The 12,810-nt window shown below is 50.6% G+C and overlaps 1 protein-coding gene across 1 annotated transcript in view; it reads left to right on the forward strand.

Annotated features, from left to right (window-relative positions):
- The first annotated feature begins 750 nt into the window (after positions 1 to 750).
- The window catches only part of TASOR2 (transcription activation suppressor family member 2), a 35,926-nt gene continuing 23,866 nt past the window's right edge, over positions 751 to 12,810 (forward strand). The window contains exons 1-7 of the mRNA XM_077783161.1: positions 751 to 1,443; positions 3,152 to 3,171; positions 4,883 to 4,982; positions 7,578 to 7,678; positions 7,787 to 7,890; positions 9,865 to 9,937; positions 11,822 to 11,896. Coding sequence (XP_077639287.1) covers positions 1,427 to 1,443; positions 3,152 to 3,171; positions 4,883 to 4,982; positions 7,578 to 7,678; positions 7,787 to 7,890; positions 9,865 to 9,937; positions 11,822 to 11,896 — 490 coding nt within the window. The 5' untranslated portion in view covers positions 751 to 1,426. The remainder of the gene's footprint in view (positions 1,444 to 3,151; positions 3,172 to 4,882; positions 4,983 to 7,577; positions 7,679 to 7,786; positions 7,891 to 9,864; positions 9,938 to 11,821; positions 11,897 to 12,810) is intronic.

A 12,810-nucleotide genomic window follows, 5' to 3' on the forward strand; every position in this document is an offset into this window, starting at 1 on the left:
GGATTTTTTCCCTGTGTTCCCCATGGATTATTTCCCTGTGTTTTCCATGGATTATTTCCCTGTGTTTCCCATGGATTTTTTCCCTGTGCTCCCCATGGATTTTTTCCCTGTGCTCCCCATGGATTATTTCTCTGTGTTCCCCATGGATTTTCTCCCTGTGTTCCCCATGGATTTTTTCCCTGTGTTCCCCATGGATTTTTTCCCAGTTTCCCATGGCTGATTCCCAGTTCCCTATGGATTATTTCCCTGTGTTTCCCCACGGATTTTTCCCCTGTTTTCCCCATGGATTTTCTCCCTGTGTTCCCCATGGATTTTTTCCCTGTGCTCCCCATGGATTTTTTTCCCTGTGTTCCCCATGGATTTTTCCCTGTGTTCCCCATGGATTTTTCCCTGTGTTCCCCATGGATTTTTCCCTGTGTTCCTCATGGATTTTCCCCTGTGTTCCCCATGGATTTTTTCCCTCTTTTCCCAGTGCTACGTGTCCGAGGTGAGCGGGGTGAATTCCCTGTTCCCCATGGATTTTTTCCCTGTGTTCCCCATGGATTTTTCCCTGTGTTCCCCATGGATTTTTCCCTGTGTTCCTCATGGATTTTCCCCTGTGTTCCCCATGGATTTTTTCCCTCTTTTCCCAGTGCTACGTGTCCGAGGTGAGCGGGGTGAATTCCCTGTTCCCCATGGATTTTTTCCCTGTGTTCCCCATGGATTTTTCCCAGTTTCCCATGGCTGATTCCCAGTTCCCCATGGATTTTTTCCCTGTGCTCCCCATGGATTTTTTCCCTGTGCTCCCCATGGATTTTCTCCCTGTGTTTCCCATGGCTGATTCCCTGTGTTCCCCATGGATTTTTTCCCAGTTTCCCATGGCTGATTCCCAGTTCCCCATAGATTATTTCCCTGTGTTTCTCCACGGATTTTTCCCCTGTTTTCCCCATGGATTTTCTCCCTGTGTTCCCCATGGATTTTTTTCCCTGTTTTCCCCATGGATTTTTTCCCTGTGTTCCCCATGGATTTTTTCCCTGTGTTCCCCATGGATTATTTCCCTGTGTTCCCCATGGATTTTTTCCCTGTGTTCCCCATGGATTTTTTCCCTCTTTTCCCAGTGCTATGTGTCCGAGGTGAGCGGGGTGAATTCCCTGTTCCCCATGGATTTTTTCTCTGTGTTCCCCATGGATTTTCTCCCTGTGTTCCCCATGGATTTTTTCCCTGTGTTTCCCATGGCTGATTCCCAGTTCCCCATGGATTTTTTTCCCTGTGTTCCCCATGGATTTTTCCCTGTGTTCCCCATGGATTTTTTCCCAGTTCCCCATGGATTTTCTCCCTGTGTTCCCCATGGATTTTTTCCCTCTTTTCCCAGTTCTACCTGTCCGAGGTGAGCGGCGTGGCCGAGCGTCCCCGCCAGGTGTGTCCGTACCTGCAGCCGGCCCAGGAGATGGCCCCGCCCAGCCCGTGAGAGACACAGCCCCGCCCTCCTGTATCCCTGGAATTCCTGCTCCTTTTCCCATCCTGGAATTCCTGCTCCTTCTCCCATCCTGGAATTCCCTCTGCTCCTTTTCCCATCCTGGAATTCCCTCTGCTCCTTCTCCCATCCTGGAATTCCCTCTGCTCCTTTTCTCTATCCTGGAATTCCCTCTGCTCCTTTTCTCCATTCCTGGAATTCCCTCTGCTCCTTTTCCCATCCCTGGAATTCCTTCTCCTTTTCCCCATCCCTGGAATTCCTTCTCCTTTTCTCCATCCCGGGAATTCCCTCTGCTCCTTTTCTCCATCCTGGAATTCCTGCTCCTTCTCCCATCCTGGAATTCCCTCTGCTCCTTTTCCCATCCTGGAATTCCCTCTGCTCCTTCTCCCATCCTGGAATTCCCTCTGCTCCTTTTCTCCATCCTGGAATTCCCTCTGCTCCTTTTCCCATCCTGGAATTCCCTCTGCTCCTTTTCCCATCCTGGAATTCCCTCTGCTCCTTTTCCCATCCCTGGAATTCCTGCTCCTTTTCCCATCCTGGAATTCCTGCTCCTTTTCCCATCCTGGAATTCCCTCTGCTCCTTTTCCCATCCTGGAATTCCTGCTCCTTTTCCCATCCTGGAATTCCCTCTGCTCCTTTTCCCATCCTGGAATTCCCTCTGCTCCTTTTCCCATCCTGGAATTCCCTCTGCTCCTTTTCCCATCCCTGGAATTCCTGCTCCTTTTCCCATCCTGGAATTCCCTCTGCTCCTTTTCTCCATCCCTGGAATTCCCTCTGCTCCTTCTCCCATCCTGGAATTCCCTCTGCTCCTTTTCCCATCCTGGAATTCCCTCTGCTCCTTTTCCCATCCTGGAATTCCCTCTGCTCCTTTTCTCCATCCTGGAATTCCCTCTGCTCCTTTTCTCCATCCTGGAATTCCCTCTGCTCCTTTTCCCATCCTGGAATTCCCTCTGCTCCTTTTCCCATCCTGGAATTCCCTCTGCTCCTTTTCTCCATCCTGGAATTCCCTCTGCTCCTTTTCCCATCCTGGAATTCCTGCTCCTTCTCCCATCCTGGAATTCCCTCTGCTCCTTTTCCCATCCTGGAATTCCCTCTGCTCCTTTTCCCATCCTGGAATTCCCTCTGCTCCTTTTCCCATCCTGGAATTCCTGCTCCTTCTCCCATCCTGGAATTCCCTCTGCTCCTTCTCCCATCCTGGAATTCCCTCTGCTCCTTCTCCCATCCTGGAATTCCCTCTGCTCCTTTTCTCCATCCTGGAATTCCCTCTGCTCCTTTTCCCATCCTGGAATTCCTGTTTCTCCTTCTCCCATCCCCGAGATTCGTTTTTATCCTTTTCCCCATCCAATATTCCTTTTTATCCTTTTCCTATCTCTAAATATTCCTTTCCTTCCTTTTTCCATCTCTGAATATTCCTCTTATTTCTTTACCCATCCCTAATATTCCTTTTTATTCTTCTTCCATCTCTAAAATTCCTTTTGTTCCTTTTCCCATACCTCAATTTTCGTTTTCTTTCCTCTTTTCCCATCTCTAAACATTCATTTTATTCCCTCTTATCCCATCTCTGAATATTCCTTTTTAACCTTTTCCTACATCTAAAATTCCTTTTTATCCTTTTCCTGTCCCCAAAATTCCTTTGATTTGTTTTTTATCGTTTTTTCCACCTCTGAATATTTTCTTTTTTTATTGATTTCTCTCCAGGGCGGAGCGGAACCACCAAGGTAACGTGCTGGGTTTGGGTTTTTGGGGTTTTTGGGGTTGGGTTTGTGGTTTTTGGGTTTGGGGTTTTTGGGTTTGGGGTTTTAAGGTTTGGGGTTTTTGGGTTTGGGGTTTTGGGTTTGGGGTTTTTGGGTTTGTGGTTTTTGGGTTTGGGGTTTTTGGGGTTGGGGTTTTTGGGGTTGGGGTTTTAAGGTTTGGGGTTTTTGGGTTTGGGGTTTTTGGGTTTGGGGTTTTAAGGTTTGGGGTTTTTGGGTTTGGGGTTTTGGGTTTGGGATTTTTGGGTTTGGGGTTTTTGGGGTTGTGGTTTTTGGGGTTGGGGTTTTTGGGGTTGGGGTTTTTGGGTTTGGGGTTTTTGGGTTTGGGGTTTTGGGTTTGGGGTTTTTGGGGTTGTGGTTTTTGGGGTTGGGGTTTTTGGGTTTGGGGTTTTTGGGTTTGGGGTTTTGGGTTTGGGGTTTTGGGTTTGGGGTTTTGGGTTTGGGGTTTTTGGGTTTGGGGTTTGGGGTTTTGGGTTTGGGGTTTTGGGTTTGGGGTTTTGGGTTTGGGGTTTTTGGGTTTGGGGTTTGGGGTTTTGGGTTTGGGGTTTTGGGTTTGGGGTTTTTGGGTTTGGGGTTTTTGGGTTTGGGGTTTGGGGTTTTGGGTTGGGGTTTTTGGGTTTGGGGTTTTTGGGTTTGGGGTTTTGGGTTTGGGGTTTTGGGTTTGGGGTTTTGGGTTTGGGGTTTTTGGGTTTGGGGTTTTTGGGGTTGGGGTTTTTGGGTTTTTGGGTTTGGGGTTTTTGGGGTTGGGGATTTGGGTTTGGGATTTTTGGGGTTGGGGTTTTTGGGTTTTTGGGTTTGGGGTTTTTGGGGTTGTGGATTTGGGTTTGGGATTTTTGGGGTTGGGGTTTTTGGGTTTGGGGTTTTGGGTTTGGGGTTTTTGGGTTTGGGGTTTTTGGGTTTGTGGCTTTTGGGGTTGGGGTTTTTGGGTTTGGGTTTTTGGGTTTGGGGTTTTTGGGGTTGGGGTTTTTGGGTTTGGGTTTTTGGGTTTGGGGTTTTTGGGGTTGGGGTTTTTGGGTTTGGGGTTTTGGGTTTGGGGTTTTTGGGTTTGGGGTTTTTGGGTTTGTGGCTTTTGGGGTTGGGGTTTTTGGGGTTGGGGTTTTTGGGTTTGGGGTTTTTGGGTTTGGGTTTTTGGGTTTGTGGTTTTTGGGGTTGGGGATTTTGGGTTTGGGTTTTTGGGTTTGGGGTTTTTGGGTTTGGGAGTTTTGGGTTTGGGATTTTTGGGGTTGGGGTTTTTGGGTTGGTTTTTGGGGTTGGTTTTGGGGTTGGTTTTTGGGGTTGGTTTTGGGGTTGGTTTTTGGGGTTGGTTTTTGGGGTTGGGGTTTTAAGGTTTGGGGTTTTGGGTTTTTGGGTTTTTGGGGTTGGTTTTTGGGTTTGGGGTTTTTGGGTTTGGGGTTTTTGGGTTTGGGGTTTTTGGGTTTGGTTTTTGGGGTTGGGCTTTCTGAGGTTGTGGTTTTTGGGGTTGGTTTTTGGGTTGGTTTTTGGGTTTGGTTTTTGGGTTGGTTTTTGGGTTTGGTTTTTGGGTTGGTTTTTGGGGTTGGTTTTTGGGGTTGGTTTTCGGGTTGGTTTTTGGGTTGGTTTTCGGGTTGGTTTTGGGGTTGGTTTTTGGGTTGGTTTTTGGGTTGGTTTTTGGGTTGGTTTTTGGGTTTCCCCTCAGGCCGTTCTCTCTCTCCCCTGGCAGAGCCGTGCCCGTGGCGGGGCCAGCTGAGCATCGGGGGGCGGCGCCTGTGCACCATCGGCCTGAGGAGCCGGCACCGCGCGGGCAGCGTGCCCGCCCAGCTGTGAGTGAGCTGAGCCAGGCTTAACCCCTGAGCCGGGATTAACCCCCTGAGCCGGGATTAACTCCTGAGCCAGGATTAACCCCTGAGCCGGGCTCAGCACCGCGCGGGCAGCGTGCCCGCCCAGCTGTGAGTGAGCTGAGCCGGGCTTAACCCCTGAGCCAGGCTCAGCACCGCGCGGGCAGCGTGCCCGCCCAGCTGTGAGTGAGCCGGGCTTAACCCCTGAGCCGGGATTAACCCCTGAGCCGGGCCTAAACCCTGAGCCAGGCTCAGCACCGCGCGGGCAGCGTGCCCGCCCAGCTGTGAGTGAGCTGAGCCAGGCATAACCCCTGAGCCGGGCCTAACCCCTGAGCGGGGATTAACCCCTGAGCCAGGCTTAACCCCTGAGCCAGGCTCAGCACCGCGTGGGCAGCGTGCCCGCCCAGCTGTGAGTGAGCTGAGCCAGGCTTAACCCCTGAGCCGGGCCTAACCCCTGAGCCAGGATTAACCCCTGAGCCAGGATTAACCCCTGAGCGGGGATTAACCCCTGAGCCGGGCCTAAACCCTGAGCCAGGATTAACCCCTGAGCCGAGCCTAACCCCTGAGCCAGGCTTAACCCCTGAGCCGGGATTAACTCCTGAGCCAGGATTAACCCCTGAGCTGGGCCTAACCCCTGAGCCAGGCTTAACCCCTGAGCCGGGCCTAACCCCTGAGCCGGGCCTAACCCCTGAGCCGGGCCTAACCCCTGAGCCGGGATTAACCCCTGAGCCGGGCCTAACCCCTGAGCCGGGCCTAACCCCTGAGCTGGGCCTAACTCCTGAGCCGGGATTAACCCCTGAGCCGGGCTCAGCACCGCGCGGGCAGCGTGCCCGCCCAGCTGTGAGTGAGCCGGGCCTAACCCCTGAGCCGGGCTTAACCCCTTAGCCAGGATTAACCCCTTAGCCAGGATTAACCCCTGAGCCGGGCTTAACCCCTGAGCCGGGCCTAACCCCTGAGCCGGGCTTAACCCCTGAGCCGGGATTAACTCCTGAGCCGGGCCTAACCCCTGAGCCGGGCTTAACCCCTGAGCCGGGATTAACTCCTGAGCCAGGATTAACCCCTGAGCCGGGCCTAACCCCTGAGCTGACCTTCTTAAACTGAGCCTGGTTTATCACACTGAGCCTGGTTTATCACACACTGAGCCTGGTTTATCACACATTGAGCCTGGTTTATCACACACTGAGCCTGGTTTATCACACTGAGCCTGGTTTATCACACTGAGCCTGGTTTATCACACACTGAGCCTGGTTTATCACACACTGAGCCTGGTTTATCACATTGAGCCTGGTTTATCACACTGAGCCTGGTTTATCACACACTGAGCCTGGTTTATCACACATTGAGCCTGGTTTATCACATTGAGCCTGGTTTATCACACTGAGCCTGGTTTATCACACACTGAGCCTGGTTTATCACACTGAGCCTGGCTTATCACACACTGAGCCTGGTTTATCACACACTGAGCCTGGTTTATCACACTGAGCCTGGTTTATCACACTGAGCCTGGTTTATCACACACTGAGCCTGGTTTATCACACACTGAGCCTGGTTTATCACACACTGAGCCTGGCTTATCACATTGAGCCTGGTTTATCACATTGAGCCTGGTTTATCACACTGAGCCTGGCTTATCAAACTTAACCTGATTCCTTAACCCAACTTCAATTCCTCAAGCTGAACCTGGTTTCTCAAACTAACCTGTTGTTTTTAACCTAAGCCTGCTTTCTCAAATTAAACCTGGTTGTTTTTAACCTAAACCTGTTGTTTTTAACCTAAACATTTTTCTTTAACCTAAACCTGGTTTCTCAAATTAACCCTGGTTGTTTTTAACCTAAACCTGGTTGTTTTTAACCTGAACCTGTTGTTTTTAACCTAAACCTGGTTGTTTTAAACCTGAACCTGTTGGTTTTAACCTAAAACTGGTTTCTCAAACTAAACCTGTTTGTTTTTTAACCTAAACCTGGTTTATCAAATTAAACCTGTTTTTTTTTAACGTCAACCTGCTTTCTCAAACTAAACCTGGTTGTTTTTAACCTAAACCTGGTTGTTTTTAATCTAAACCTGTTGTTTTTAACCTAAACCTGGTTTCTTAAACTGAACCTGGTTTTTTTTAACCTAAGCCTGGTTTCTCAAATTAAACCTGGTTGTTTTTAACCTAAACCTGGTTGTTTTTAACCTAAACCTGGTTGTTTTTAACCTAAACCTGGTTCTTTTTAACCTGAACCTGTTTTTTTTAACCTAAACCTGGTTTCTCAAACTAAACCTGGTTGTTTTTAACCTAAACCTTGTTTCTCAAATTAAACCTGGTTGTTTTTAACCTAAACCTGTTGTTTTTAACCTAAACCTTTTTCTTTAACCTAAACCTGGTTTCTCAAATTAACCCTGGTTGTTTTTAACCTAAACCTGGTTGTTTTTAACCTGAACCTGTTGTTTTTAACCTCAACCTGGTTGTTTTTAACCTTAACCTGGTTGTTTTTAACCTGAACCTGTTGTTTTTAACCTCAACCTGGTTTCTCAAGTTAAAGCACGGAACTCCCAGGACTTAATCCTGAATTTTGTTGTTGTGCTTTAACCCCTCAGGCCCCCCAGCCTGGACATCAAACACGTGATGGGATTATCTGACTTGAGGAAAAAACTGCCAGAAGCTGCATTTGGGAAAAAAAATTACACCGGGAACGAAGGTGAGCAGGAAATCTTGGGAATCATCCTCATTCCCAGTGCTCCCAGCAGTTCAGAATCCATGGGAAATCACCCTCCCAAAATCCTAAATCCTTTCTTTTTTCCCCCAGTCTGCTTTCAGGGGGTTTACTCCAGTCTCTACGAGGTGGAAATATCCAAGAAGGATCAATCCCGAATGGATCAGCTGGTGGAAAATCTGGTGGAGAAGGACTTGGTGAGTGTTTTTCTGGGAGAAAAATCCCATTTTTGGTGTCGTTACCCACAGCCCATGCAGCGTGGAGTTAATTGATTTCCCCGCTTTAAAGGTTCTTTTCCTGCTTTGTTGCTCTCCAGCATTTTATTTTTTTGTTCCCAGGAGAGGGGTGGGATGTTGGAATATGGAATGGAAAAGTTCCAGCTCCAGGAGAGGGGTGGAATGTTGGAATATCGAATGGAAAAATTCAATTCCAGCTCCAGGAGAGGGCTGGAATGTTGGAATATTGAATGGAAAAGTTCCAGCTCCAGGAGAGGGCTGGAATGTTGGAATATTGAATGGAAAAGTTCAATTCCAGCTCCAGGACAGGGCTGGAATGTTGGAATATGGAATGGAAAGGTTCCAGCTCCAGGAGAGGGCTGGAATGTTGGAATATTGAAAGGAAAAGTTCAATTCCAGCTCCAGGAGAGGGCTGGAATGTTGGAATGTTGAATGGAAAAGTTCCAGCTCCAGGAGAGGGCTGGAATGTTGGAATGTTGAATGGAAAAGTTCAATTCCAGCTCCAGGACAGGGCTGGAATGTTGGAATATTGAAAAGTTCCCTTCAACTCCAAGGAGAGGGCTGGAATGTTGGAATATTGAATGGAAAAGTTCAATTCCAGCTCCAGGAGAGGGCTGGAATGTTGGAATATTGAATAGAAAAGTTCAATTCCAGCTCCAGGAGAGGGGTGGAATGTTGGAATATTGAAAAGTTCCGTTCAATTCCAAGGAGAGGGGTGGAATGTTGGAATATCGAATGGAAAAGTTCAATTCCAGCTCCAGGAGAGGGCTGGAATGTTGGAATATTGAAAGGAAAAGTTCAATTCCAGCTCCAGGAGAGGGCTGGAATGTTGGAATGTTGAATGGAAAAGTTCCAGCTCCAGGAGAGGGCTGGAATGTTGGAATGTTGAATGGAAAAGTTCCTTTTAGTTCTAATTCCAGGAGAGGGGTGGAATGTTTGGAATGTTGGAATATCGAAAGGAAAAGTTCAATTCCAGCTCCAGGACAGGGCTGGAATGTTGGAATATCGAATGGAAAAGTTCAATTCCAGCTCCAGGAGAGGGCTGGAATGTTGGAATATGGAAAGGAAAAGTTCAATTCCAGCTCCAGGACAGGGCTGGAATGTTGGAATATTGAAAAGTTCCCCTCAACTCCAAGGAGAGGGCTGGAATGTTGGAATATGGAATGGAAAAGTTCAATTCCAGCTCCAGGAGAGGGCTGGAATGTTGGAATATTGAAAGGAAAAATTCCAGCTCCCAGGAGAGGAGTGGGATGTTGGAATATCGAATGGAAAAGTTCAATTCCAGCTCCAGGACAGGGCTGGAATTTTGGAATATTGAAAAGTTCCCTTCAGTTCCCAGGAGAGGAGTAGAATTTTGGAATATCAAATGGAAAGGTTCCCTTCAGTTCCCAGGAGAGGGTGGAATGTTGGAATATTGAAAGGAAAAGTTCCCTTCAGTTCCAAGGGGGTTTCCTGGGATGCTGGAATTTGGTGTTTTCTTTTCCCAGTGTTCTGGAATTTTGTGTTTTTCAGGATGCTGGAATTTTGTGGCTTCCCTGGGATGCTGGAATTTGGTGTTTTCTTTTCAAAGGATGCTAGCATTTTGTCTTTTCCAGGATCTTAGAATTTTGACTTTTGCCAGGTTGCTGGAATGTTGTATTTTCCAGGATTCTGGAATGTTCTGTTTCCCCAGGATGCTGGAATTTTGTCCCTCTCCAAGATGCTGGGACAACCTTCCCCTTTGGGCTGCAATTCCTGGCAGGGATGGATTACTACTCCATTACTAATGGATTTTTAAATCATTAATTTATTATTTATTACTAATTCCAGCCAGCTTGATGAGGACATTTCTCTATTTTAAGGAATTTTCGGCCTGAGCAGGGAATATCTTGGATCAGCTGGCACGGGAGGCAGGGAAGGAGCAGAGTTTGGTTTTATTTTTTCTCTTTCTTGCAGGCAATCATCAAATATCTGCAGGACCAAGGAGTTCTCATCCTGCTCACCTCCTCAGCCTTGGCACGGGAGGACGGTAAGGCCGGGCCTAATTCCTGCTGGGGCTTGGGGGCTTGGGAGCTAAACTGGGCCTGGCTCCTTAAGCTGGGCCTGGCTCCTTAAGCTGGGCCTAAACTGGGCCTGGCTCCTTAAACTGGGCCTGGCTCCTTAAGCTGGGCCTAAACTGGGCCTGGCTCCTTAAACTGGGCCTGGCTCTTTAAACTGGGCCTAAACTGGGCCTGGCTCCTTAAGCTGGGCCTGGCTCTTTAAACTGGGCCTAAACTGGGCCTGGCTCCTTAAACTGGGCCTGGTTCCTTAAACTGGACCTGGTTCCTTAAACTGGGCCTGGCTCTTTAAACTGGGCCTAAACTGGGCCTGGCTCCTTAAACTGGGCCTGGTTCCTTAAACTGGACCTGGCTCCTTAAACTGGGCCTGGCTCCTTAAACTGAAACTGGCTCTTTAAACTGGGCCTGGTTCCTTAAACTGGGTCTAAACTGGGCCTGGCTCCTTAAACTGGGCCTGGCTCCTTAAACTGGGCCTGGTTCCTTAAACTGGGCCTGGCTCCTTAAACTGGACCTTAAACTGGGCCTGGCTCCTTAAACTGGGCCTGGCTCCTTAAACTGGACCTTAAACTGGGCCTGGTTCCTTAAACTGGGCCTAAACTGGGCCTGGCTCCTTAAACTGGAACTGGTTTATTATTTAAAACCTGGTTTCTGAACCCAGCCCTGGTTCCTCACCCAGCCCTGGTTCCTCACCCCAAGCCTGGTTGCTCACCCAGCCCTGGTTCCTCACCCAGCCCTGGTTCCTCACCCAGCCCTGGTTCCTCACCCAGCCCTGGTTCCTCACCCAGCCCTGGTTCCTCACCCAGCCCTGGTTCCTCAGCCAGCCCTGGTTCCTCAGCCCAGCCCTGGTTCCTCACCCAGCCCTGGTTGCTCACCCCAAGCCTGGTTGCTCACCCCAAGCCTGGTTCCTCACCCAGCCCTGGTTCCTCACCCAGCCCTGGTTGCTCACCCAGCCCTGGTTCCTCACCCAGCCCTGGTTCCTCACCCAGCCCTGGTTCCTCACCCAGCCCTGGTTCCTCACCCAGCCCTGGTTCCTCACCCAGCCCTGGTTGCTCACCCAGCCCTGGTTCCTCACCCAGCCCTGGTTCCTCACCCAGCCCTGGTTCCTCACCCCAAGCCTGGTTCCTCACCCAGCCCTGGTTCCTCACCCAGCCCTGGTTGCTCACCCAGCCCTGGTTGCTCACCCAGCCCTGGTTCCTCACCCAGCCCTGGTTCCTCACCCAGCCCTGGTTGCTCACCCAGCCCTGGTTCCTCAGCCAGCCCTGGTTCCTCACCCAGCCCTGGTTCCTCACCCCAAGCCTGGTTCCTCACCCCAAGCCTGGTTCCTCAGCCCAGCCCTGGTTCCTCACCCCAAGCCTGGTTCCTCACCCCAGCCCTGGTTCCTCACCCAGCCCTGGTTCCTCACCCAGCCCTGGTTCCTCAGCCAGCCCTGGTTCCTCAGCCCAGCCCTGGTTCCTCACCCAGCCCTGGTTCCTCACCCCAAGCCTGGTTCCTCACCCCAGCCCTGGTTCCTCACCCAGCCCTGGTTCCTCACCCAGCCCTGGTTCCTCACCCAGCCCTGGTTCCTCACCCCAAGCCTGGTTCCTCACCCAGCCCTGGTTGCTCACCCAGCCCTGGTTCCTCACCCAGCCCTGGTTCCTCACCCAGCCCTGGTTGCTCACCCAGCCCTGGTTGCTCACCCAGCCCTGGTTGCTCACCCAGCCCTGGTTCCTCACCCAGCCCTGGTTGCTCACCCAGCCCTGGTTCCTCAGCCAGCCCTGGTTCCTCACCCAGCCCTGGTTGCTCACCCAGCCCTGGTTGCTCACCCAGCCCTGGTTGCTCACCCAGCCCTGGTTGCTCACCCAGCTCTGTTCTGGCAGGCCTGGAGCCCAAGGAGCCCGTCAGCCTGCTGGCCCTGTTCCTGTTCCGCTCGCCCCGGGCCCTGAGCCCCCGAGGTAGGACCCCCCCTGCTGCCCCAGGCTCTGCTCTAGGCTGGACAACAAGCTTTGAGGGCCCGTTGCTCTTCAGAAGAGGAGTTCTCTGCTCCAGGCTTGGGATGTTGGGTGGGACCCATCCTTTGGGATGTTGGGTGGGATCCATCTGGAGCACGTTTGGGATGTTTGGTGGGATCCATCTGGAGCAGGTTTGGGACGTTTGGTGGGATCCATCTGGAGCAGGTTTGGGACGTTTGGTGGGATCCATCCAGAGCAGGTTTGGGATGTTTGGTGGGATCTGTCTGGAACAGGTTTGGGATGTTTGGTGGGATCCATCCTTTGGGATGTTGGGTGGGATCCATCCTTTGGGACGTTTGGTGGGATCTGTCTGGAACAGTTTTGGGATGTTTGGTGGGATCTGTCTGGAGCAGGTTGGGATGTTGGGTGGGATCTGTCTGGAGCAGGTTTGGGATGTTTGGTGGGATCCATCTGGAGCAGGTTTGGGATGTTTGGTGGGATCCATCCAGAGCAGGTTGTGATGTTTGGTGGGATCCATCTGGAGCAGGTTTGGGATGTTTGGTGGGATCCATCCAGAGCAGGTTGTGATGTTTGGTGGGATCCATCCTTTGGGATGTTTGGTGGGATCCATCTGGAGCAGGTTTGGGATGTTTGGTGGGATCCATCCGGAGCAGGTTGGGATGTTTGGTGGGATCCATCCTTTGGGATGTTTGGTGGGATCTGTCTGGAGCAGGTTGGGATGTTGGGTGGGATCCATCTGGAGCAGGTTTGGGATGTTTGGTGGGATCCATCCGGAGCATTTGGACATTTCCCCAGGGCTGAGGTTTTTACAGGCTGATTTTTGGAGCTTTTTACTTCAAGGTTTTATTTTTTCCCCTTTCCTTTTCCTCTTTCCTTTCCTCTTTCCTTTCCTCTTT

Source organism: Lonchura striata, chromosome 5 (genome assembly GCF_046129695.1).
Source record: "Lonchura striata isolate bLonStr1 chromosome 5, bLonStr1.mat, whole genome shotgun sequence".
In the NCBI taxonomy this organism is placed as follows: domain Eukaryota; kingdom Metazoa; phylum Chordata; class Aves; order Passeriformes; family Estrildidae; genus Lonchura; species Lonchura striata.